The sequence below is a fragment of the Scyliorhinus torazame genome, chromosome 13 (genome assembly GCF_047496885.1).
Source record: "Scyliorhinus torazame isolate Kashiwa2021f chromosome 13, sScyTor2.1, whole genome shotgun sequence".
Taxonomy (NCBI): Eukaryota; Metazoa; Chordata; class Chondrichthyes; order Carcharhiniformes; family Scyliorhinidae; genus Scyliorhinus; species Scyliorhinus torazame.
The window spans coordinates 172,322,931-172,341,291 of NC_092719.1; the positions used below are offsets into that span (position 1 = coordinate 172,322,931).

An 18,361-nucleotide genomic window follows, 5' to 3' on the forward strand; every position below is an offset into this window, starting at 1 on the left:
AGTCGGTGCAGACTCGATGGGCTGAATGGCCTCCTTCTGCACTGTAAATTCTTTGATTCTATGAATACAACAGTGGTTTGTGTAGGGCTCTGCAAAACACCAACACCACATAAGTGAGATGAAAGATTCTCCTGCCATACTGCAATTACAATGAGCAACTCCTGAAACCCTCGCAAGCCACAATCTCCCAATAACCCACATGAATATATATGTACTTTAGCCCTCCATCAAATTTGGAAATAGATGGGACATCTCCCAGCTATAAAAGAGAACACATGGATGAGGAAATGTGACTTTGACAATGTTTTTTGTTTATTAATCACTCTTTACAATGTAAGATCTCTGTGTGCCCCTCATGTGAGCATTGTGAATAATGACAAAATTATTGTCTTGTACAAATTCATGTGAGTATTCAGTTGCCACGGCACTGGCTGTTGGATGGCGATGTTGCCCCCCCTCACAAATATCAGGAGAGGAACGCACAGATGGAGCTTGTAGTTGGTCATCCCTGCCACCAGGATCAGTTGGCCCTCTACATCAACCAGTAAGGTTCAACGCGATATTTGGGAACCAAGCTCCCAGTTCCCCTGTCGCCCTGGACTTGAGCCCCTGAGCTCAGATCTATGACACTGATATGGAGGTAAGAATGCATCCTGACAATCATATCTTCAACGCGTTTGCTTTGCTCCTTCAGGACAGTCGCTAGTGTGTCCAAGACGGAGGCTTTGCACTCTGAAGAGTGGATGATTGCAGTGCACGTGCCTGAATGGACATCTCCACAGTCTGGGCCGGAGCTCGCACCACCTCTGGTATACCAGCCATATCTCCACTGATCCCGTAGTGCACATCCAGCACCTGCCGCCTTCTGCACAAATCCAGAGGCTCATCTTCTGATTAGAATCAGACTAACTCACCCCAGGCTGCTCCACCACACTCTCTCTCTGGCAGTCGCACCTGCGACAGTGAAGTGGCCTCACCAGCGCATGTTTACCCCTCTCCAAACTGTTGGTCCATGCTGAAGTGCCACTCTCTGTGATGGTGCTGGATGCTGAGAGAAGATGTGATGGTGCAGCCTCCGAAGACTGCTTCCCAGAGGAGGGTGGAGGTTCTTGAACTTACAGCCGGCACAGTTTTTGGCAGCCTGATTCCTAATTAGCTGGAATAGTCCATGGCGTGATTTAAGAAAGTGTGTGTCTGTGCAAACATGCAAGTCTGGATGAGCTGGGTACCTGGTACACCTGCTGAGGAGGAGTGCACTGAACAGCTTCTCTGTGAAACTGGGGCCAGCTGTGCTCCTTCTGTAACTGCTCTCCCCTTGCTCCGATGGGGAGGACGTCTTTGAATGGAAAGATTGCACAAAGCCATAATTTGCAGCCGGCAGGCTTACCAAAATATTCAGTTATGGCTCATTGTGAGGCTGCAGGCATGATCATTAATATAAACTTACCTTTAAACAGTGCAAAGGAATGTAATCTTCTCTGAGTGTCACTTCCTCTTCCTTCAGGACTCACCTGACACTGCATGATGACCAGGGACCATTTAAAAGTCTGACCAGGCTTGGTTCTGGTTCATGGTAGAGAGTTTCCGGGCTTAACTCCTGCCTTCTGGTCTGCGTTGGGCAGGATGACTGTCACCCTCTCTTGCTGCTAATTGGCAGCAGTTGGCACATTACAGTATGCACTGAGATGGCCAACCCTCGAACGTCGGAATGCTGTCGACTTCCAGGTGCCATTTCTGTTTCTTTTACCAATTACCTTGTGGTGAATGTATTATGTTAATAATCCACCATTTGTATCTGTGCTATGCTGTTGCCCTTGTGGGCCCTACCTATGGGCCATTGTATGGCATTATCCATAAGGTAACATGTTGGGGCCTGTATGGCTCCTCCCCTTGAAGGGAGGTATAAAGAGCAGTCGACCTGTAGGCGGCTCAGTGCTAGATCAGTCGCAGGCATGCACTGTTCTAGTTGATTAAAGCCACAGTTTATTTCTACTCCTATCTCGAGTGAATTGATGGTCACATCAATTTAATCAACCACAACGCAACTATGGAATCGGCCCTCAAACCTGACCGACTGGAACTCGATCCGCAGGCCGCGGAGGCGAAATAAATTTTTTCGCACTGGCTCCGCTGCTTCAAGGCCTATCTGCCGCCTCCTCCACGACTTCCGTCACCGACGAACAGAAGCTGAGCCTCCTCCACGCACAGGTGAGCCATCGAATCTCTGTTCAACTCGATGAGGCCTCCTCCTACGCAGATGCCCTCGTGATGCTCGAATGCCTCTATGTAAGGCCCATGAACGAGGTATATGCACGACACATCCTTACCACTCGCCGCCAGCGTCCCGGGGAATCGCTAGAAGACTACCTATGCGACCTCAAAGTCCTCGCATGCAGCTGCAACTACCAGGCCGTTACGACCACTCAACATATGGAACTCGCCGTCCGAGACGTCTACATGGCGGGAGTCCGGTCCAACTAGGTGAGACAGTGCCTACTCGAAAAAGGGGCCCTAGACCTGGATCAGACGGTAAAATAAGCCTCCTTTCTGGAAGTAGCGTTCCAAAGCCTTAACTCGTTCCCGTCTGACCACACAACCCCCTCGTGGACCCCCGACCAAAGGCTACCCCAGGCCTGTGCCACGCGGCTGCCCGCCCACCATAGGGGGCTACCCTGCTATTTCTGCAGCCAGTCTCAACACCCCCGGCAGCACTGCCCGGCCCGCAATGCGAACTGCAGCAGCTGCGGGAGAAAAGGACATTTCGCCAAAGTTTGCCTGGCCAGGTCCAAGAACTCTAAACCGCAGGCCCATCCCTGAGACTCACAGGCCTGCAGACCCCGCAGTGTGGCAGCGTGTCTGCCGACTCCGCCCCCTGTAGGCGCGTCATCAGCCTCGTGCTATCCGTGGGAGCAGCCATCTTCCAGCCCACACAGCGCAGCATGGGGCTGCCATCTTGGCCATCCTCCCCCACGCGGCCGGCCACGTGCGATCCATGGGGGCCGCCATCTTGGACGCCATCTTCTGCACCGCCCGACACGTGCGACCAACAAGGGCAGCCATCATGGAACCACCCCAGCGCCTCCGACCACGCCGGCTACCCGCAACTCAGCGTGGTCACTCTGGACCAGTTGTGACCCAAATTCCTCCGGAGTTCCATGATGATCGTCTGGGTAAACGGGCACAAAATCCCTCGCCTCTTCGACTCCGGGAGCACAGAGCGCTTCATTCATCCGAACATGTTAAGACGCTGCTCGCTCCCAATTTTCCCAGCGCATCAAACCGTTTCCCTCGCCTCTGGGTCGCACTAGGTGCAAATCCGAGGGTGCACTACCGCAACCCTAGCAATACAGGGCGCCGAGTACGCCAATTTTAAATTATACGTACTCCCAGACCTCTGCGCTCCTCTCCTATTGGGACTAGATTTCCAATGCAACCTCAGGAGCCTAACCCTGAAATTCAGGGGGCCCCTACCCCCCACTCACTGTATGTAGCCTCGCGACCCTAAAGGTTGACCCTCCCCCACTCTTCGCAAACCTCACCGCCGACTGCACACCAGTCGCCACCAGAAGCAGGCGGTACAGCATACAGGACAAGACTTTTATCAGGTCCGAGGTCCAGCGACTCTTGCGGGAGGGAGTCACCGAGGCCAGCAATAGCCCCTGGAGAGCTCAGGTGGTGGTCGTCAAGACTGGGGAAAAGAACCGGATGGTTGTAGATTACAGCCAAACCATAAACCGGTACATGTAACTCGATGCGTACCCCGTTCCCCGGATTGCAGACATGGTTAACCAGATTGCACACTACTGGTGTTCTCCACGGTGGATCTGAAGTCTGCATATCACCAGCTCCCAATCCGCCTGGAGGACCACCACTGCACGGCTTTTGAGGCAGACGGCCGCCTTTTCCACTTCCTCCGGGTCCCCTTTGGCGTCACGAACGGGGTCTCGGTGTTCCAAAGAACAATGGACCGAATGGTGGACCGGTACGGGCTGCGGGCCATACGGCACTGGAGGCACTAGCTCGCTGGTAGGAGGTTTACCCTCGTCACCGACCAACGATCGGTAGCCTTCATGTTTGATAATACGCAGCGGGGCAAAATCAAGAACGATAAGATATTGAGGTGGAGGATCGAACTCTCCACCTATAATTACGATATAGTATATCGTCCTGGGAAGCTCAACGAACCACCAGATGCCCTGTCCCGCAGCACATGCGCCAGCGTGCAAGACGACCGACTACGTGCTATCCACGATGACCTCTGCCATCCGGGGGTCACCCGGCTTATCCACTACATCAAGGCCCACAACCTGCCCTACTCCACCAAGGAGGTCAGAGCTATGACCAGGGACTGCCAAATCTGTGCGGAGTGTAAGCCGCACTTCTATTGACCAGATAAGGCCCACCTGGTAAAGGCATCCCGTCCCTTTGAGCGCCTCAGTATCGATTTCAAAGGGCCCCTCCCCTCCAACAACCGCAACACATATTTTCTCAACATTATTGATGAGTTCTCCCCCTTCCCCTTTGCAATCCCTTGTCCCAACATGACCACGGCCACCGTCATCAAAGCTCTACATAGTGTCTTCACCCTGTTTGGTTTCCCCAATTATGTCCACAGTGACAGGGGCTCGTCGTTCATGAACGACGAACTGCGTCAGTACCTGCTCAGTAAGGGCATCGCCTCGAGCAGGACTACCAGTTATAACCCCAGGAAAAACGGGCAGGTGGAGAGGGAGAACGCGACGGTCTGGAAGACCGTCCTACTGACCCTACGGTCTAGGAATCTCCCAGTTTCCCACTGGCAGGAGGTCCTCCCCATTGCGCTCCACTCTATTAGGTCCCTACTTTGCACGGCCACAAACGAGACCCCTCATGACCGCCTATTGGTTTTCCCCAGGAGATCCTCCTCAGAGGCCTCGCTTCAGTCCTGAAGACACCGGGGCCCGTCCTACTCAGAAAACACGTCAGGAGCCATAAGTTCGACCCCCTGGTAGAGAGGGTCCAGCTCCTACACTCCAACCCCCAGTACGCATACATTGAACACCCCATTGATGGCCGACAGGATACGATCTCCCTCCGGGACCTGGCACCCGCCGGTTCCACCACCACCGCCACTCCGCCCTATCCCGCCCAACCTACCATGACCAGCGCCCCCGCCCCGATGTGGCTCCCACACCCCCTCCCGCCCGCCATCCCCCCTTCACCGATCCACAGGAATGAAGCTCGCTCCAGAAGAGACGCTCCCGGAGTCCACGTCTGTACCCGCACCGGCGCCCTCACTACCGATGCCAGCAAGGACGAGTTCGACACCTGGGCCAGCAACAACGCCAGAGTTTCGGCAATCACAGCACACAATCCGTGTGCCGGACCGGCTGAACTTATGAACCCGTCACCCCCACTGGACTTCATTTTTTTAACAGGGGGTGAATGTGGTGAATGTATTATATTAATAATCCACCATTTGTATCTGTGCTATGCTGTTGCCCTTGAGGGTTCCACCTATGGGACATTGTATGGCATTATCCATAAGGTAACATGTTGGGGCCTGCATGGGCTCTGCCCATGGCTCCTCCCCTTGAAGGGAGGTATAAAGAGCAGTCAACCTGTAGGCGGCTCTCAGTGTTAGATCAGTCGCAGGCAGGCACACTGTTCTAGTTGATTAAAGCCACAGTTTATTTCTACTCCTGTCTCGAGTGAATTGATGGCGGCATCATACCTTAAAGCTGTGCCCTTTGGTCACCAATCCTCCTACCAATGCAAACAATTTTTCCTTATTAATTATATTAAAACCCATCAAGATTTTGAACCCCTCTATTAAATCTTTACTTCATGTTCCATGTTCCTAGGGGAACAGCCCAGTTACTCCAATCTCTCCATGTATGTGAAGTCTTTCACCATCCTGGGAAATCTCCTGTAACCTCTCAAAGTTTGGTGTGAAAAGTTTCTATAAACTTTATCTGGGGCCTAATTAGTGATTTATAAAGGCTTAGCACAACATTTTTGCTTTTGAAAGTGCACGTACACAACATCAAACGCATTACCCTCACCCACCCTCTTTGTTACTTCATCAAAGAATGCATTTGAAGTTAATCAAACATAATTTGTCTTCAATAAACCTTGCTGCCTTTCATTTATTATCCTCCCATATTTTCCAGATGACAATTAAATGGTTTCATTTTTTGAAAACTTCCTCACTACTCATGTTAGGCTGACTGACCAGTAGTTTTTTTTTCATTTAGAGTACCCAATTATATATATATTTCCAATTAAGCGGCAATTTAGCGTGCCAGTCCACCTACCCCGCACATCTTTGGGTTGTAGGGGTGAGACCCACACAAACACGGGGAATGTGCAAACTCCACATGGACAGTGACCCGGGGCCAGGATCGAACCTGGGTCCTCAGCACTATGAGGCAGCAGTACTAACAACTGCATCTCTGTGCCACCCCAGACTGACCAGTAGTTGAGTTTATCTCGCATTTATATTCGTCCAGGGCGCTCGAACCAACCCCACATGTAAGTACGAATTGAAGGATTGTGGACAACGCCTCTACAATAAATGGATCCTATCCGGAACTGGTGACTTTATTTGAGTACTGCCAATGTTTTAAATATCTCCTCTTTGTCTATTTTTATCCTATCAATTTTGTTACTGCCAACTCCTTTACTCTGGCATTGGCAACCTCCTCTTCTTCAGTGAAGATAGTAATGGAATACTCTCCACTTGCCTTGGTGAGTGCAACCCCAGCAACACTCAAGAAGTTTGACACCACCTAGGACACAGCAGCCCGCTTGATTCCTACCCCTTGCACAAACATTCACTCCCTCCACTACCGACGTAGTGGCAGCCATGTGGATCATCTAAAAGATGCACTGCAGGAACTCACCAAGGTTTCTTCGGCAGCATCTTCCAAACCCATGACCACTCCCATCGAGACGAACTAGGGCAGAGGTACCTGGGAACCCCACCACCTGGAGGTTCCCCTCCAAGTCACTCACCATTCAGACTTAGCACTATAATGCGTTCCTTCACTGTCACTGGGTCAAAATCCTGGAATTCCCTCCTTAACAGCACTGTGGGTGCATTTACACCTCAGGGACTGCAGTGATTTGAGAAGGCAGCTCACCACCACCGTCTCACGGTCAACTAGGGATAGGCAATAAATGTTGGCCGAGCCAGAGACACCCACATCCTGTAAATTATAATTTTTTAAAAAACATTCATTTAGTAATTCAGCTATGCCCTCTGCCTCCAATGAAGGTCCCCTTCTTGGTCCTTAATTGACCCCAACCTTCCCTCTACCCTTTTACTATTTAATATTTATAAAAGATCTTTGGATCTCCTCATAAACTAGCTTAGTTCCTATTGTTTCCTTTTTCGATTCTCCCTATACTTTGTGCACAGCTTGGTTCTTGAATGAATTATGAACCCAACTTTCATCATACAAAGGAAATTGGAAATGCAGCAGAGATCAGGTTGAAGGTTTTTGAGGGGTTGTATGGGTGGATGAGGTTACAGAGATGGGTGAGGCCATGGAATCGTTTGAATGAAGATGAACATTTTTATATTAAATTGTTGGCCAATGCAGGGATGATGGATGTCTGGGAGATGGGGTGGGTTAGGATAGGGGCAGCAAAGGATGAGTTAATGTTTATGGAGTGTGGAAGTTGAGAAGCTGACCGGAAGAGCATAGGAAGAGTGGGAATATCAAGTCTCAAGGGAATGAAGGCTTGAGTGTTTCAGCAGTGCTGAGGGCAGGGCAAAGGAAGTTGATGTTATGGAGCTGGAGGTAGATGGCCTTTATGATGGAGAGGATGTGGAGTCAGGTGTTCATCTCTAGGTCCAACAGGACACTGATGTTGCAAAGAATCTGTGGCTCATATACTGTTGAGCTAACTTGGAGGGCTATTTCTGTCTCATTATTGATATGTATCTGTACAAAATGTTGTGGCAGCAGGCAGAAAATAAAACAACTCTCATGGCCACTGCTGTTCCCCATCTGTTTGTTTCCTGTTGGGGGAGCCAAATTTTCCATCATAATGTCTTTCTTATTTTGACCAGTTTATTAGTATTCTCTCCGCAATGCGTTTTCAATTATCAACAACTTTATGAACTGAACACCAATTTTGGAGGCTCCACTCCCTTTCTGTACTTGTTTTAGCCTGCACATTATCAGCACCACGCCTCCTAAATATTCCCCAATTGCTGTCTTCCTTGACAGTCTAATGATGCATGTTATCCAAATCAACCCTCATGGACGCGTCGAGATGGGTTTCATAGAACATAGAACAAGCAGAAGGAGGCCATTCGGCGCATCAAGTCTGCACCGACCCACTTAAGCCCTCACTTCCACCCTATCCCCACAACCCAATAACCCCTCCCAACCTCCTTGGACACCAAGGGCAACCCAGCATGGCCAATCCACCTAACCCGCACATCCCCGGACCGTGGGAGGAAACCGGAGCACCCGGAGGAAACCCACGCAGACATGGGGAGAGCACGCAGACTCCGCACAGACAGTGACCCAGCTATAGATGCCATGCAGCAAGATAACAATAATATAAAGAAAACTATTTCACACTTTAAACCAAACTATCTATGATGGTTGTGAAACATAAGTCCACTGGATCCAACTTAATTGGAAAAAAAATGAATTGATACTCGAAATTTATTTTTTAAAAAGAGAAAAATAAAGAAAGAAAGAAAGAAACTGCAGGCTAATGTTAGATTTTCAGTGAGTAAACTTATCGACTACGATTCCCTCCCCTCCTCCGCTCCCCAAAGTCATCATTGATCCTTTCTACAAATCTGTTGGAGTGAGTCGCAGCAATTTGAGGTGGAGATTGCAATCGGAACAATTTTGTCAGAAAGATTCTTGCTTACTCAAGGGAAGGGAGTGTTCAATTGCGTGTTGCACTCTTACCTGATAGTGTTTTTCCATCTTTCTTAGATTTGTCCATAAAAATAAACCTGTTGCTGTGTAGAACCAAAAAGGTTCATATTTTGATGATGATAGTTTAAACTGGAACCCAGCCAGCTGTCAACAGCTGGGAAATGGGAATACTGCATTGACACATAACAGAGGAAAATAAACTCAAAATCCAGGGGGAAAAAGTAGAAATTGTGCAGTTTGTTATTATTCTACAAACATTTATGTCAAATGTGTTATTTTATCAGAGGGAAACCTGTTTAATATAATCACAAATATCTAAGTTACATATTTCATCTGCTTCTCTGTCCTTTTTATACCACGGGGACCAAAGTAGTGCACAGTACTGGCCAAGATTCTACACAGGTTTAATATCGTTTCACTACTTTTGAATTATATACCACTAGAAATAAATTCCAGTGCTTTGATAGTGGGCATGACCTTGAACCCGCACTCACCGTTCGTGGGATCGGATGGCGTGGCGGACAATCTCGCGAGAATCAGGAAAGCGATTCTCGCCGGAGAGATCGCGTTTTGAGATTTTTCCCACCCCTCATGTGCAACGTCGCGAGATAATAAATATGAATGGATTTAAATGTTGTTAGTGCCCCCCCCCACCAAATGATCCCCCCTCACTAAATATTCGTACCTTTCCTACATCGCGTCACATTGACGAGGTTTGCAACGGGCTTGGCAATGCGTGAGGCAGTCGAGGGGATCCCTCCAGGATGCAGAGGTACATATAACCCCCAGGAGGGAAAGGGGGACATACCTTGACACAGCCCCGGCACAGGTTGCTAACCTGTGCCAGGGAAAGTGTCAGAGGCCGGGCCTAGTGGGAACCCCATGGTTGTTGGGGGGAGGTGGGGGGCATTGATGTATGGTGCAGAGGGACTGCTGGCTATGCTTCCAGAGTGTTGAAGGTGCGGGAGGTGTGGGGCAGGGATTCAATGCCAGCGGTGAATGTCGGAGGTGGGAAAGGAGTAGAGTGCTGTCAAAGATTGTCGATGGGGAGTGGGGCAGGGCCTCCGATACCTCCGCGCTGGCAGCCAGATTATTGAATGGTACCATTGAACTACGATATCTGGAGGTTTTGGGTTTAAACTCATTCGATAGACATGAGCAATTAACCTAAGCTGACACTTCAGTAGTCGTCAAATATTGAAGGTGCTGTCTTTTGGAGGCGTGCCTGTCTTCTCAACTGAACATAATTCCCTCAGTTCCCTGCCCAACATTTAGCCCATGCGATCATCTCATTTCATTGCTGGTTTGTAGGACTTTGTTCTGCACAGATTTGCTGCTACATTTTCCTATTTAAAAAAAAAAAGTATTTTATTCCAAACACATGTAACATCAACAAAATACAGAATCCATCAAATCACAATCCACAGTTTGTACAATTTTCCCCCTTTTATTCCCTCCCTTCTACCCTCCGTGACAAATAATTCCTCAAATAACGTCATGAACAGCCTCCACTGCACCTCGAAGCTCTCCTCCGATCCCCTCAACTTGAACTTAAACATCTCCAACCGGAGAAAGTCGTACAGACCCCCAGCCAAGCCACTACTGCCGGCGGCGCATCTGGCCTGCAATTTGACAGGGTCCTCCGCCGAGCAATCAGAGAGGCGAAGGTCACAACATCGGCCTCCTTCCCCTCCAGCAGCTCCGGCACTTCCAAGACCCCAAAATCGCTACCAGAGGGTCTGGCCTGACCTCCAACCCAATTATCTTGGATAACGTCCCAGACACCGCCTCCCAATAGCTCTCCACCTTCTCACAGCCCCAGAACATGTGTGCGTGATTCGCCGACCCGTGTCCACACTTGTCACACTCACTGGCCACCCCTGGAAGGACCCACTCATCCTCGCCCAAATCATGTGTACCCATGGGTACCACCTTGAACTGAATCAAGCTCATTCTCACGCAGGAACAGGTTGAGGTAACCTGCTGCATCACCTCGCGTCACAGTCCCCAACTTATTTCCCTCCCCAGCGCCTCCTCCCATTTACTCTTTATCCTCACCACCTGTGCCCCGCCCTGCTCCCCCAACCACCCAAATATATCTCCAATCCCACCCTCCCCCAAGTCATCAGGAAGCAGCAGTTGCTGCAACAGCGTGTACTCTGGTAGCTTGGGGAATGTCCTCCACTCCTGTCCCATACCTGCATATACCTAAACTCACTGCCCCTCAGCAGCTCAAACCTATCCCGCAGCTAGTCCAATCCCCGAAACATCCCCTCTGCGAATATGTCCCTAACCCACTTCAGCCCCGCCTCCCTCCACTTCCCATACATCCCATCCATCTCCCCCGGCTTGAACCTGTGGATCCCGCACAGTGGTGTCAGCACCGACACTCTTTCCAACTTAAATGCCTCTTCAAACGGTTCCATATCCTGATCATCGACTGCACCACCAGGCTCCCCGTACCCCCATCATCACCTCACCTTCTCCACGTTCGCTTCCCAGTAGCAATACAGCATGCTGGGGGGCGCCAACCACCTTTTCTGTGTCTGCCTCTCCAGCAGAGCCCTCTTCACCCTCAGCACCTACCCCGCCCATATAAACTCCAAGATCAGTGCTCCACTCTCTGGAAGAAGGCTTTGGGAGAAAGATCGGGAAGGTCTAAAAAATAAACAGGAACCTTGGCAGCATATTCACCTTTACCACCTGCACCCTCCCTGCTAATGTCAAGTGCAGTGTCCCATCTCTTAAAATCCCCCTTAATCTCCTCCACTAATGCTGTCAACTTCCACATGTACATCGTGGATTTTCCTGTTATAACAGTACATTTTAACAGTAGTAGCTGAGAAGCACTTTTAGATAGGAGGCTCTGAAAGGCACTACATCAATTGAAATTTGTTATTTTCTTTCTTTACATTGTCTAACTGGTCTAATTTTTTCTATTTTTATAGAAGAAACGGAAGCAGAGAAAGAGAGATGAAGATTCACTCAGTCTATGTAGCCTCGATGGAAGTGTAAGCAACACTTTAATTTTTCTGTTGATTATGCAAACCTCTTTATTTGTCTGCATGACCAAACAAATAGAATTCTTAATTATATTGCTAACCAGTTGACTGCATGTTAGAAGGGTGTTGTGTTAAATGTGGACAAGGCACAAAAGACAGGACAGTGGCAAAGTTATTTTGAAGAATTTCATCTTAGAGTGAATGAAACCTTATTTTGCACCTAGAAACACTGGTCACTAAGACTATTTCACCAAATGAAGTTTTGATTGGTTCCCCTTTCTGCCTGTACCAGCCCTCGTACCAAGTTGTTTATGTGTTATTATGTTCAAAAATTCTTCATAGATTCTCATTGGAGTTTTCTGGATACTTTTTTTCCCCATTTTTGAATCTTATGTTTTCTATATCTTCAGTTCTAGTTTGTTGCTATTTTATTTCCACTAAAGTAACAAAGTGTAACCTTCCAAGAAATGTGCAAACAGGAAGTGTGTACAAGACGCAAAACTCTCTTATATTGTAGATTTATTGGCCTAGAATTTCCAAATAACAGCAACAGTAATAACCAAATGAGTTGTAGATTGCCTTATGATTGGAAAACAAATTATTCTCCTTGTGGCAAGATGGCTGACTTTTTGCCAGGTTAGTTCTGGTAGCAAGTTTGAAATTGGAAACTAGGGAATCATGAAAAGCACATGCTTTATTTCTCTACAGTGCATTCAGCAGCATCTTCTTCAGGTTCCTTCCTCTTGCGAAGGGTTGGGGGCAACGTTGTGCTGAGCATTTTGATTGTAAGAAATAGCATTTTTATAATGAGGGCAGGAGTTGAATGACCCTGGTGGAACTCAAACTGAAGGTCAGTGAGCAGGTTTTTGCTAAGCAAGTGCCACTTGATAGCCCCTTCCATCACTTTATTGATGATGGAAAGTAGACTGATGGGCCAGTAATTGACCGAGTTGGATTGGTCTTGCTTTTGTGCACAGGACATACATGGGCGATTTTCCACATTGCTGGATAGATGCCAGTGTTGTAGCTGTACTGAAACAGCTTGGCTAAGAGGTGCAGCAAATTTTGGAGCACAAGTCTTCAGGACTATTGTGGGAATGTTGTCAGGGACCAGAGTCTTTTCTGTATCCAGTCCCTGCAGCCATTTGCCATTTCATGGTATCACTTGTAGTGAATTGAATTGGCTGAAGACTGAGGAACTCAAAGCAGGTCAAGCACAGTGTTATCTCTGGCTGTCGAGGTGACCGTGAGCATAATTTTTATGCCTCAAGCTGCTTTCATCTCATTCTTTCTTGCCACAGATAAAACAGCAAGAGTGAACGCAAGGTTTTCCATGGATTGCAGATTGCTCAATGATGCCGAGTACTATTGTCTGCCCATATATGGCTTTGTGTGCTTCTCATCTGAACCTAGCCAATTTTATTACACTCTGAACATTTTTCTTTATTATTTCATGGGATGTGGCCGTCACTAGCATGACAAGCATTTGTTGTCCATTTCTAATTGCCCTTGAACTTGCTAGGCCAGTTCAGAGGGCATTTAAGAGTCATGTACATTATTGTGGATCAGACCTGGTAAAGATGACAAATTTCCTTCCCTAAAGGGCATTAAACAATGGTTTCATGGTCATTATTAGACTTTTAATTACATATTTTTATTGAATTCAAATTTAACTATCTGCTCTGGTGGGATTTGAATCCAGGTCCCCAGAGCATTACCCCAGGTCCCTGGATGACTATACCAGTGACATTATCCCAATGCCACCACCTTCCCATGCAATGGAATGCAATCAGAGACTATGCATTGTGTGATAAAATACTATTATCCTGGCAGCAATCACGATCCATTCATTCTACAGCAATCCTCTGATCCAGCTGTATTTGATCCAACGTTACAAGTCAAAGGCTGACAACTGGGTGACCAGGATTAGCTCTCATGGCACAGCTTCTGACTCCCATCAGGCCTACATATACAGCAGGCTACAATGTGATACTTGCTGTTGCAAGGAACTTTCTAGGGCTCACCATTGATATCTTGCAGCAATGGTTCCACTGATGCGCCTGTTCTAAGGAGCCCTGCATGACTCAGCTGAGCTGGTATTAAGGTTTGTTGTGGTGTGCTGCATATCATGATCATTAGGAGGGAAATGCCAACTGCTTCCACTGCCTCCTGAACTATAATTTGGTTTTAAGTAACGTCATGTCACGTCCCTTACTGACTTATGCAGCAAACCAATAGCAGAGGTCTGGTAGTGCTCCCTCTGTACCCTGATCGGCCTGTGTCTCGCGAGTGAATTTGTTTTGAAACTGAAATTCCCTGAAATAGATCCTGAATTTACCTTGCCATCTTTGGCTGTTTGATTATGCTGCAGTCAAAATAATGGCATTCTTTGCTTTGTTAGCAACATTATTATTTCATTAATTTTCATTATCCAATTGGTTGCTCATATTGTAAACTTTTTAGGATATCGGACCAGATCCCAAGAGTTATTAGGATGCCGGATAAGAACCCCAAACATTTTTGTTTCACTTGTAAAACTGTGAGGAAAGGATAGTTCATCCCAGGAATGATGATTCTGACCAATATGTACCTTTTATGTTAAAACAAACTTTAATTTAAACACAGAATTAACCACATTATCATAAAAGAAAATAACTTCACAATTATCAATTAAAAAGTTGTTAAACACAAGGAAAAACATACACTTACTATCTATGCCTGCTATTAACTCCAATTAAGCACACCAGTACAGTTCAAATGCTACTTATAGATAAAATTAATAAACAGATAGCTTGCTTAGTTGTGTGGACTTTTGGAGAGAGACCCTTTTAGGAGCAGATCAGTACACTGCTCCTCAACCTAACAGCATTTGGCAAAACTGCTGTTCAACTTAAAATCCTTCTTTTGGACTCAAACCCTGTGGCAAATTGCAAAATTACAGACCTGGCTCCCCATCTGTATCCCATTAAAATGCCACATGACCTGCTTAACTAGGACTAAATATAATCCCTCATAATTTATCTACTCTCCGGGGAATCTCCAGCAATCATAACAATATCCAATTAATCCTTTATATGTAAACAAGTAAATAGTTAGAATCAATCATGACTTCGCCATTTATGACTTCTTAATTACAGCTTTAGCAGAAACTTAATATATACCTTAACCTAGGCTTTTAATAACATTACTGCCACAGATATGAAATATAATGTATAACAATATTCATATTCATCACAAACTGCTGAATGCAAAACAAAGATTTTTTTTTTTTGAAATTTAGAGTACCCAATTATTTTTTTTTCCAATTAAGGGGCAATTTAGCATGGCCAATCCACCTAACCAGCACATCTTTGGGTTGTGGGGATGAAACCCACGCAGACACGGGGAGAATGTGCAAACTCCACATGGACAGTGACCCAGAGCCGGGATTCGAACCCGGGTCCTCAGCGCCGTAGTCCCAGTGCTAACCACTGTGCCACCGTGCTGCCCTCATGCAAAACAAAGATGAAGGATCAGTGTGCTGCTGCCTGGAAAAGAATGGAAGTGGCCCCAATGTGCTCAGCGCTAACTCAAAAAGCATCCTGGACTCCATCAATATGATATTGTAAAGCATTTCCCTCACCGGTCATAGTAAAAGCCTCACTGAAATTAGCTTGATCGGTTATTATTGCATTGTGGACAGCAATGTGATATAGTTTGCTCCCACTGGGGATTGGTTAAGTCATGGAATCATAGAGTTTTATAGCACCGCAAGAGGCCATTCGGCCCATTGTGTCTGCTCCAGCCATCAAGCACATTGTCCGGCACTTGGTCCGTAACCTTGTGTGCTATGGTGTTTCAAGTGCTCATCTAAATGCTTCTTAAATTTTACCAGAGGTTCTGCCTCTACAACTCTTTCACGCAGTGAGTTCTACATTCCCACCACCCTCTGGGTGAAAATGTTTTCCCTCAGATCTCCTCTAAATCTATGCTCCCTGGTTATTGACCCCTCTACTTTTCCCATCTATGTCCCTCATAGTTTTGTACACCTCAATCATGTCCCCCCTAATCCTCTCTGCTCTAAGAAAAATGCCCCAGCCTAACAAGCCTCTTTTTCTAGCTGCAACACTCCAGCCCAGGTAACTTCCGTTGAATCTCTTTCTAACCCTTTCTCGCGCAATCACACCATTCCTATAGTGTGCCGACCAGAACTGCACACAGCACTTTACCTGTGGCCTAATAAGCGTTTTATACAGCTCCATCATAACCGCCATGTTCTTGTCTTCTATGCCTCAGCTAATAAAGGCAAGTATCCATTTTGCCACCTTAACACCTTATCTACCTGTCCTGCTGCCTCGAGGATCTTTGGACATGCACCCCAAGCTTCCTCTGGTCCTCTGTACTTCCTAGCGTTCTACTGTTCATTGTGTATTCTTTTGCCATGTTAGTCCTCCCAAAATGCATCACCTCACAATTTCAGTGTTTATCCCGTTTTCCACTGCTCTGCCCATCTGACCAGCCCTTCTGTATCGTCCTGCAATCTAAGGCTTTCTTCCTTTCTATTTACCACACCACCAAATCTGTGTCATCTGCAAACTTACTGGTCATACCTCCCAGATTCACATCCAGATTATTAATGTACACTGCAAACAGCAAGGGACCCAGCACCGATCCCTGTGGTACATCACCGGACACAGGTTTCCAGTCACACAAATAACCTTTGAACATCATCCCCTTTCTCCTGCCTCTAAGCTATTTTTGGATCCAATTTGCCAAATTGCCCTGGATCCCATGGGCTCTTACCTTCTTGATCAGTCTCCCATGCGGACCTTGTCAAAAGCCTTACTGAAGTCCATGTAGACTACATCAACCTCATATTCTTCTTAATATCAATCGCAGCCATCATCAGAAAGAAGAAAGTTTCACCCATCAGTGCAGGCTGGAATTAACTTTGGATCCCAGACCTAAATAATACCTTGTTTTGTAATCTTCCTGTCTTTATGAAAGTTAAAGGTTATTTTCAGTGATTTAGATTATCACTTGATGTATGTGTATAGTTTATTTTTCAACCGGAGTTTCAAGTTCAACTTAGCAGGGACTACTAATAATGTCAGGCAAGCTCTTTACCCATTTGATTTCTTCATTTGATTTCCAAAGTAGTCTATACTCTTCAGTTGGTACCACCTCATCCAAAAATCTCACTCAACGCATTTCACTCCATGTGACTACTGGAATAAGCGTTTGAGTCTCACAATTACTCCTTGCCAAATGGAAACAAGAAACGTGACTGCAAGTTGCTGCCTTGTCCTTGGCTAGGTTGATGTTATTTAGAGAGTTCCCAGAGTTTGTGTAACTTGTATCTTACATTTAAGTTTGTAAAATATATTTTTTTAAAGTCACTATGCCAACACAAACTGTACTTGGGATGTTAGCTAACACTCCCATTTCTATTATGATAAAACCTCAGCAGGATGAAATTTAACAGAGGAAAGTTTACCTTGGATGAACAATGTGACAGTTTCAAACTTTCCAGGATGTGAGTTCCTTCACTGGCGTGGGTGAAATGTTTCTTCCTTAAAGCAGAAAGACTACTGAGCTACAGGTTTTTTTCGTACTTTAGTTTTACTTCTCTAATTGTAGCTCCACTTCCTGCCCACCCCTTCTTACACCTCCAGTGACCTATTCAAAAGGAGCGAAGGCCCTTTTGGTCAGATGTGAGCAATACCTTTGTACTGCCATTTGGCTTCATAACAAATATTTACTTCATTCTATTTATTTTGTGCATGGTTCCCATTAATGCATCTTTAGCATTTTCTAAAATTTGTTACAGTTTTGGACTGTAATTTGCCTACTATTATCAATGATTTGTAGAAATGCATCTGGCAATAAAATAGTTGGAAAAGTTTCCTCAATCAGTGTAAAAGTTGTTCAGATAAAACCACTTCCTATGTAACATTTCAAATTAAGGACTTTCTGTGGGAGAACGACAACTTTAGTCAATAACAGAGGTTTGAGAGAGTCACCAGAGGAAGTAGGATATGAGCACATCGAGCTGGCCCTCTTCAGAACTTAAGGTTCTTAGCGATCAGGTCATTTTATTATCTAGATATCTAGTAATGTAATAAATGGGAAGGAAATTAAGTTAATCCCAAGTGCTTAACGATGATGTATCTCTGGTTCTGATGGCTAACTTCTCAAAATATATTGACGAGCTGAGGCTATACAAATATCTTTCTGGTTTAATTTATGATCATTTGCAAGGGCTGAAGCCACCTTGTCTGGAAAACAGGAAACCAGAAAAGTTTAAATGATATTATGTGCAAAACACAGCAAGAATAATTGCTGGTTTCAAAACAGTTGAAATAAATTGTGGATTTTTGGAAATAAATATTTTTATTAAAATGCAAACTAAACAAATCCATACAAGCAAAATACCATTTACAAACCCCTACCCTTGAAAGAAAAAAACCCCACCCGGTCCCGCCCCAA

The 18,361-nt window shown here is 46.2% G+C and overlaps 1 protein-coding gene across 2 annotated transcripts in view; it reads left to right on the forward strand.

The window, feature by feature from the left end:
• The window catches only part of arhgef3 (Rho guanine nucleotide exchange factor (GEF) 3), a 520,666-nt gene that overhangs the window by 321,073 nt on the left and 181,232 nt on the right, over positions 1 to 18,361 (forward strand). For both annotated transcript variants that reach the window (XM_072472446.1, XM_072472450.1), the window contains one exon: positions 11,840 to 11,902. In XM_072472446.1, coding sequence (XP_072328547.1) covers positions 11,840 to 11,902 — 63 coding nt within the window. The remainder of the gene's footprint in view (positions 1 to 11,839; positions 11,903 to 18,361) is intronic.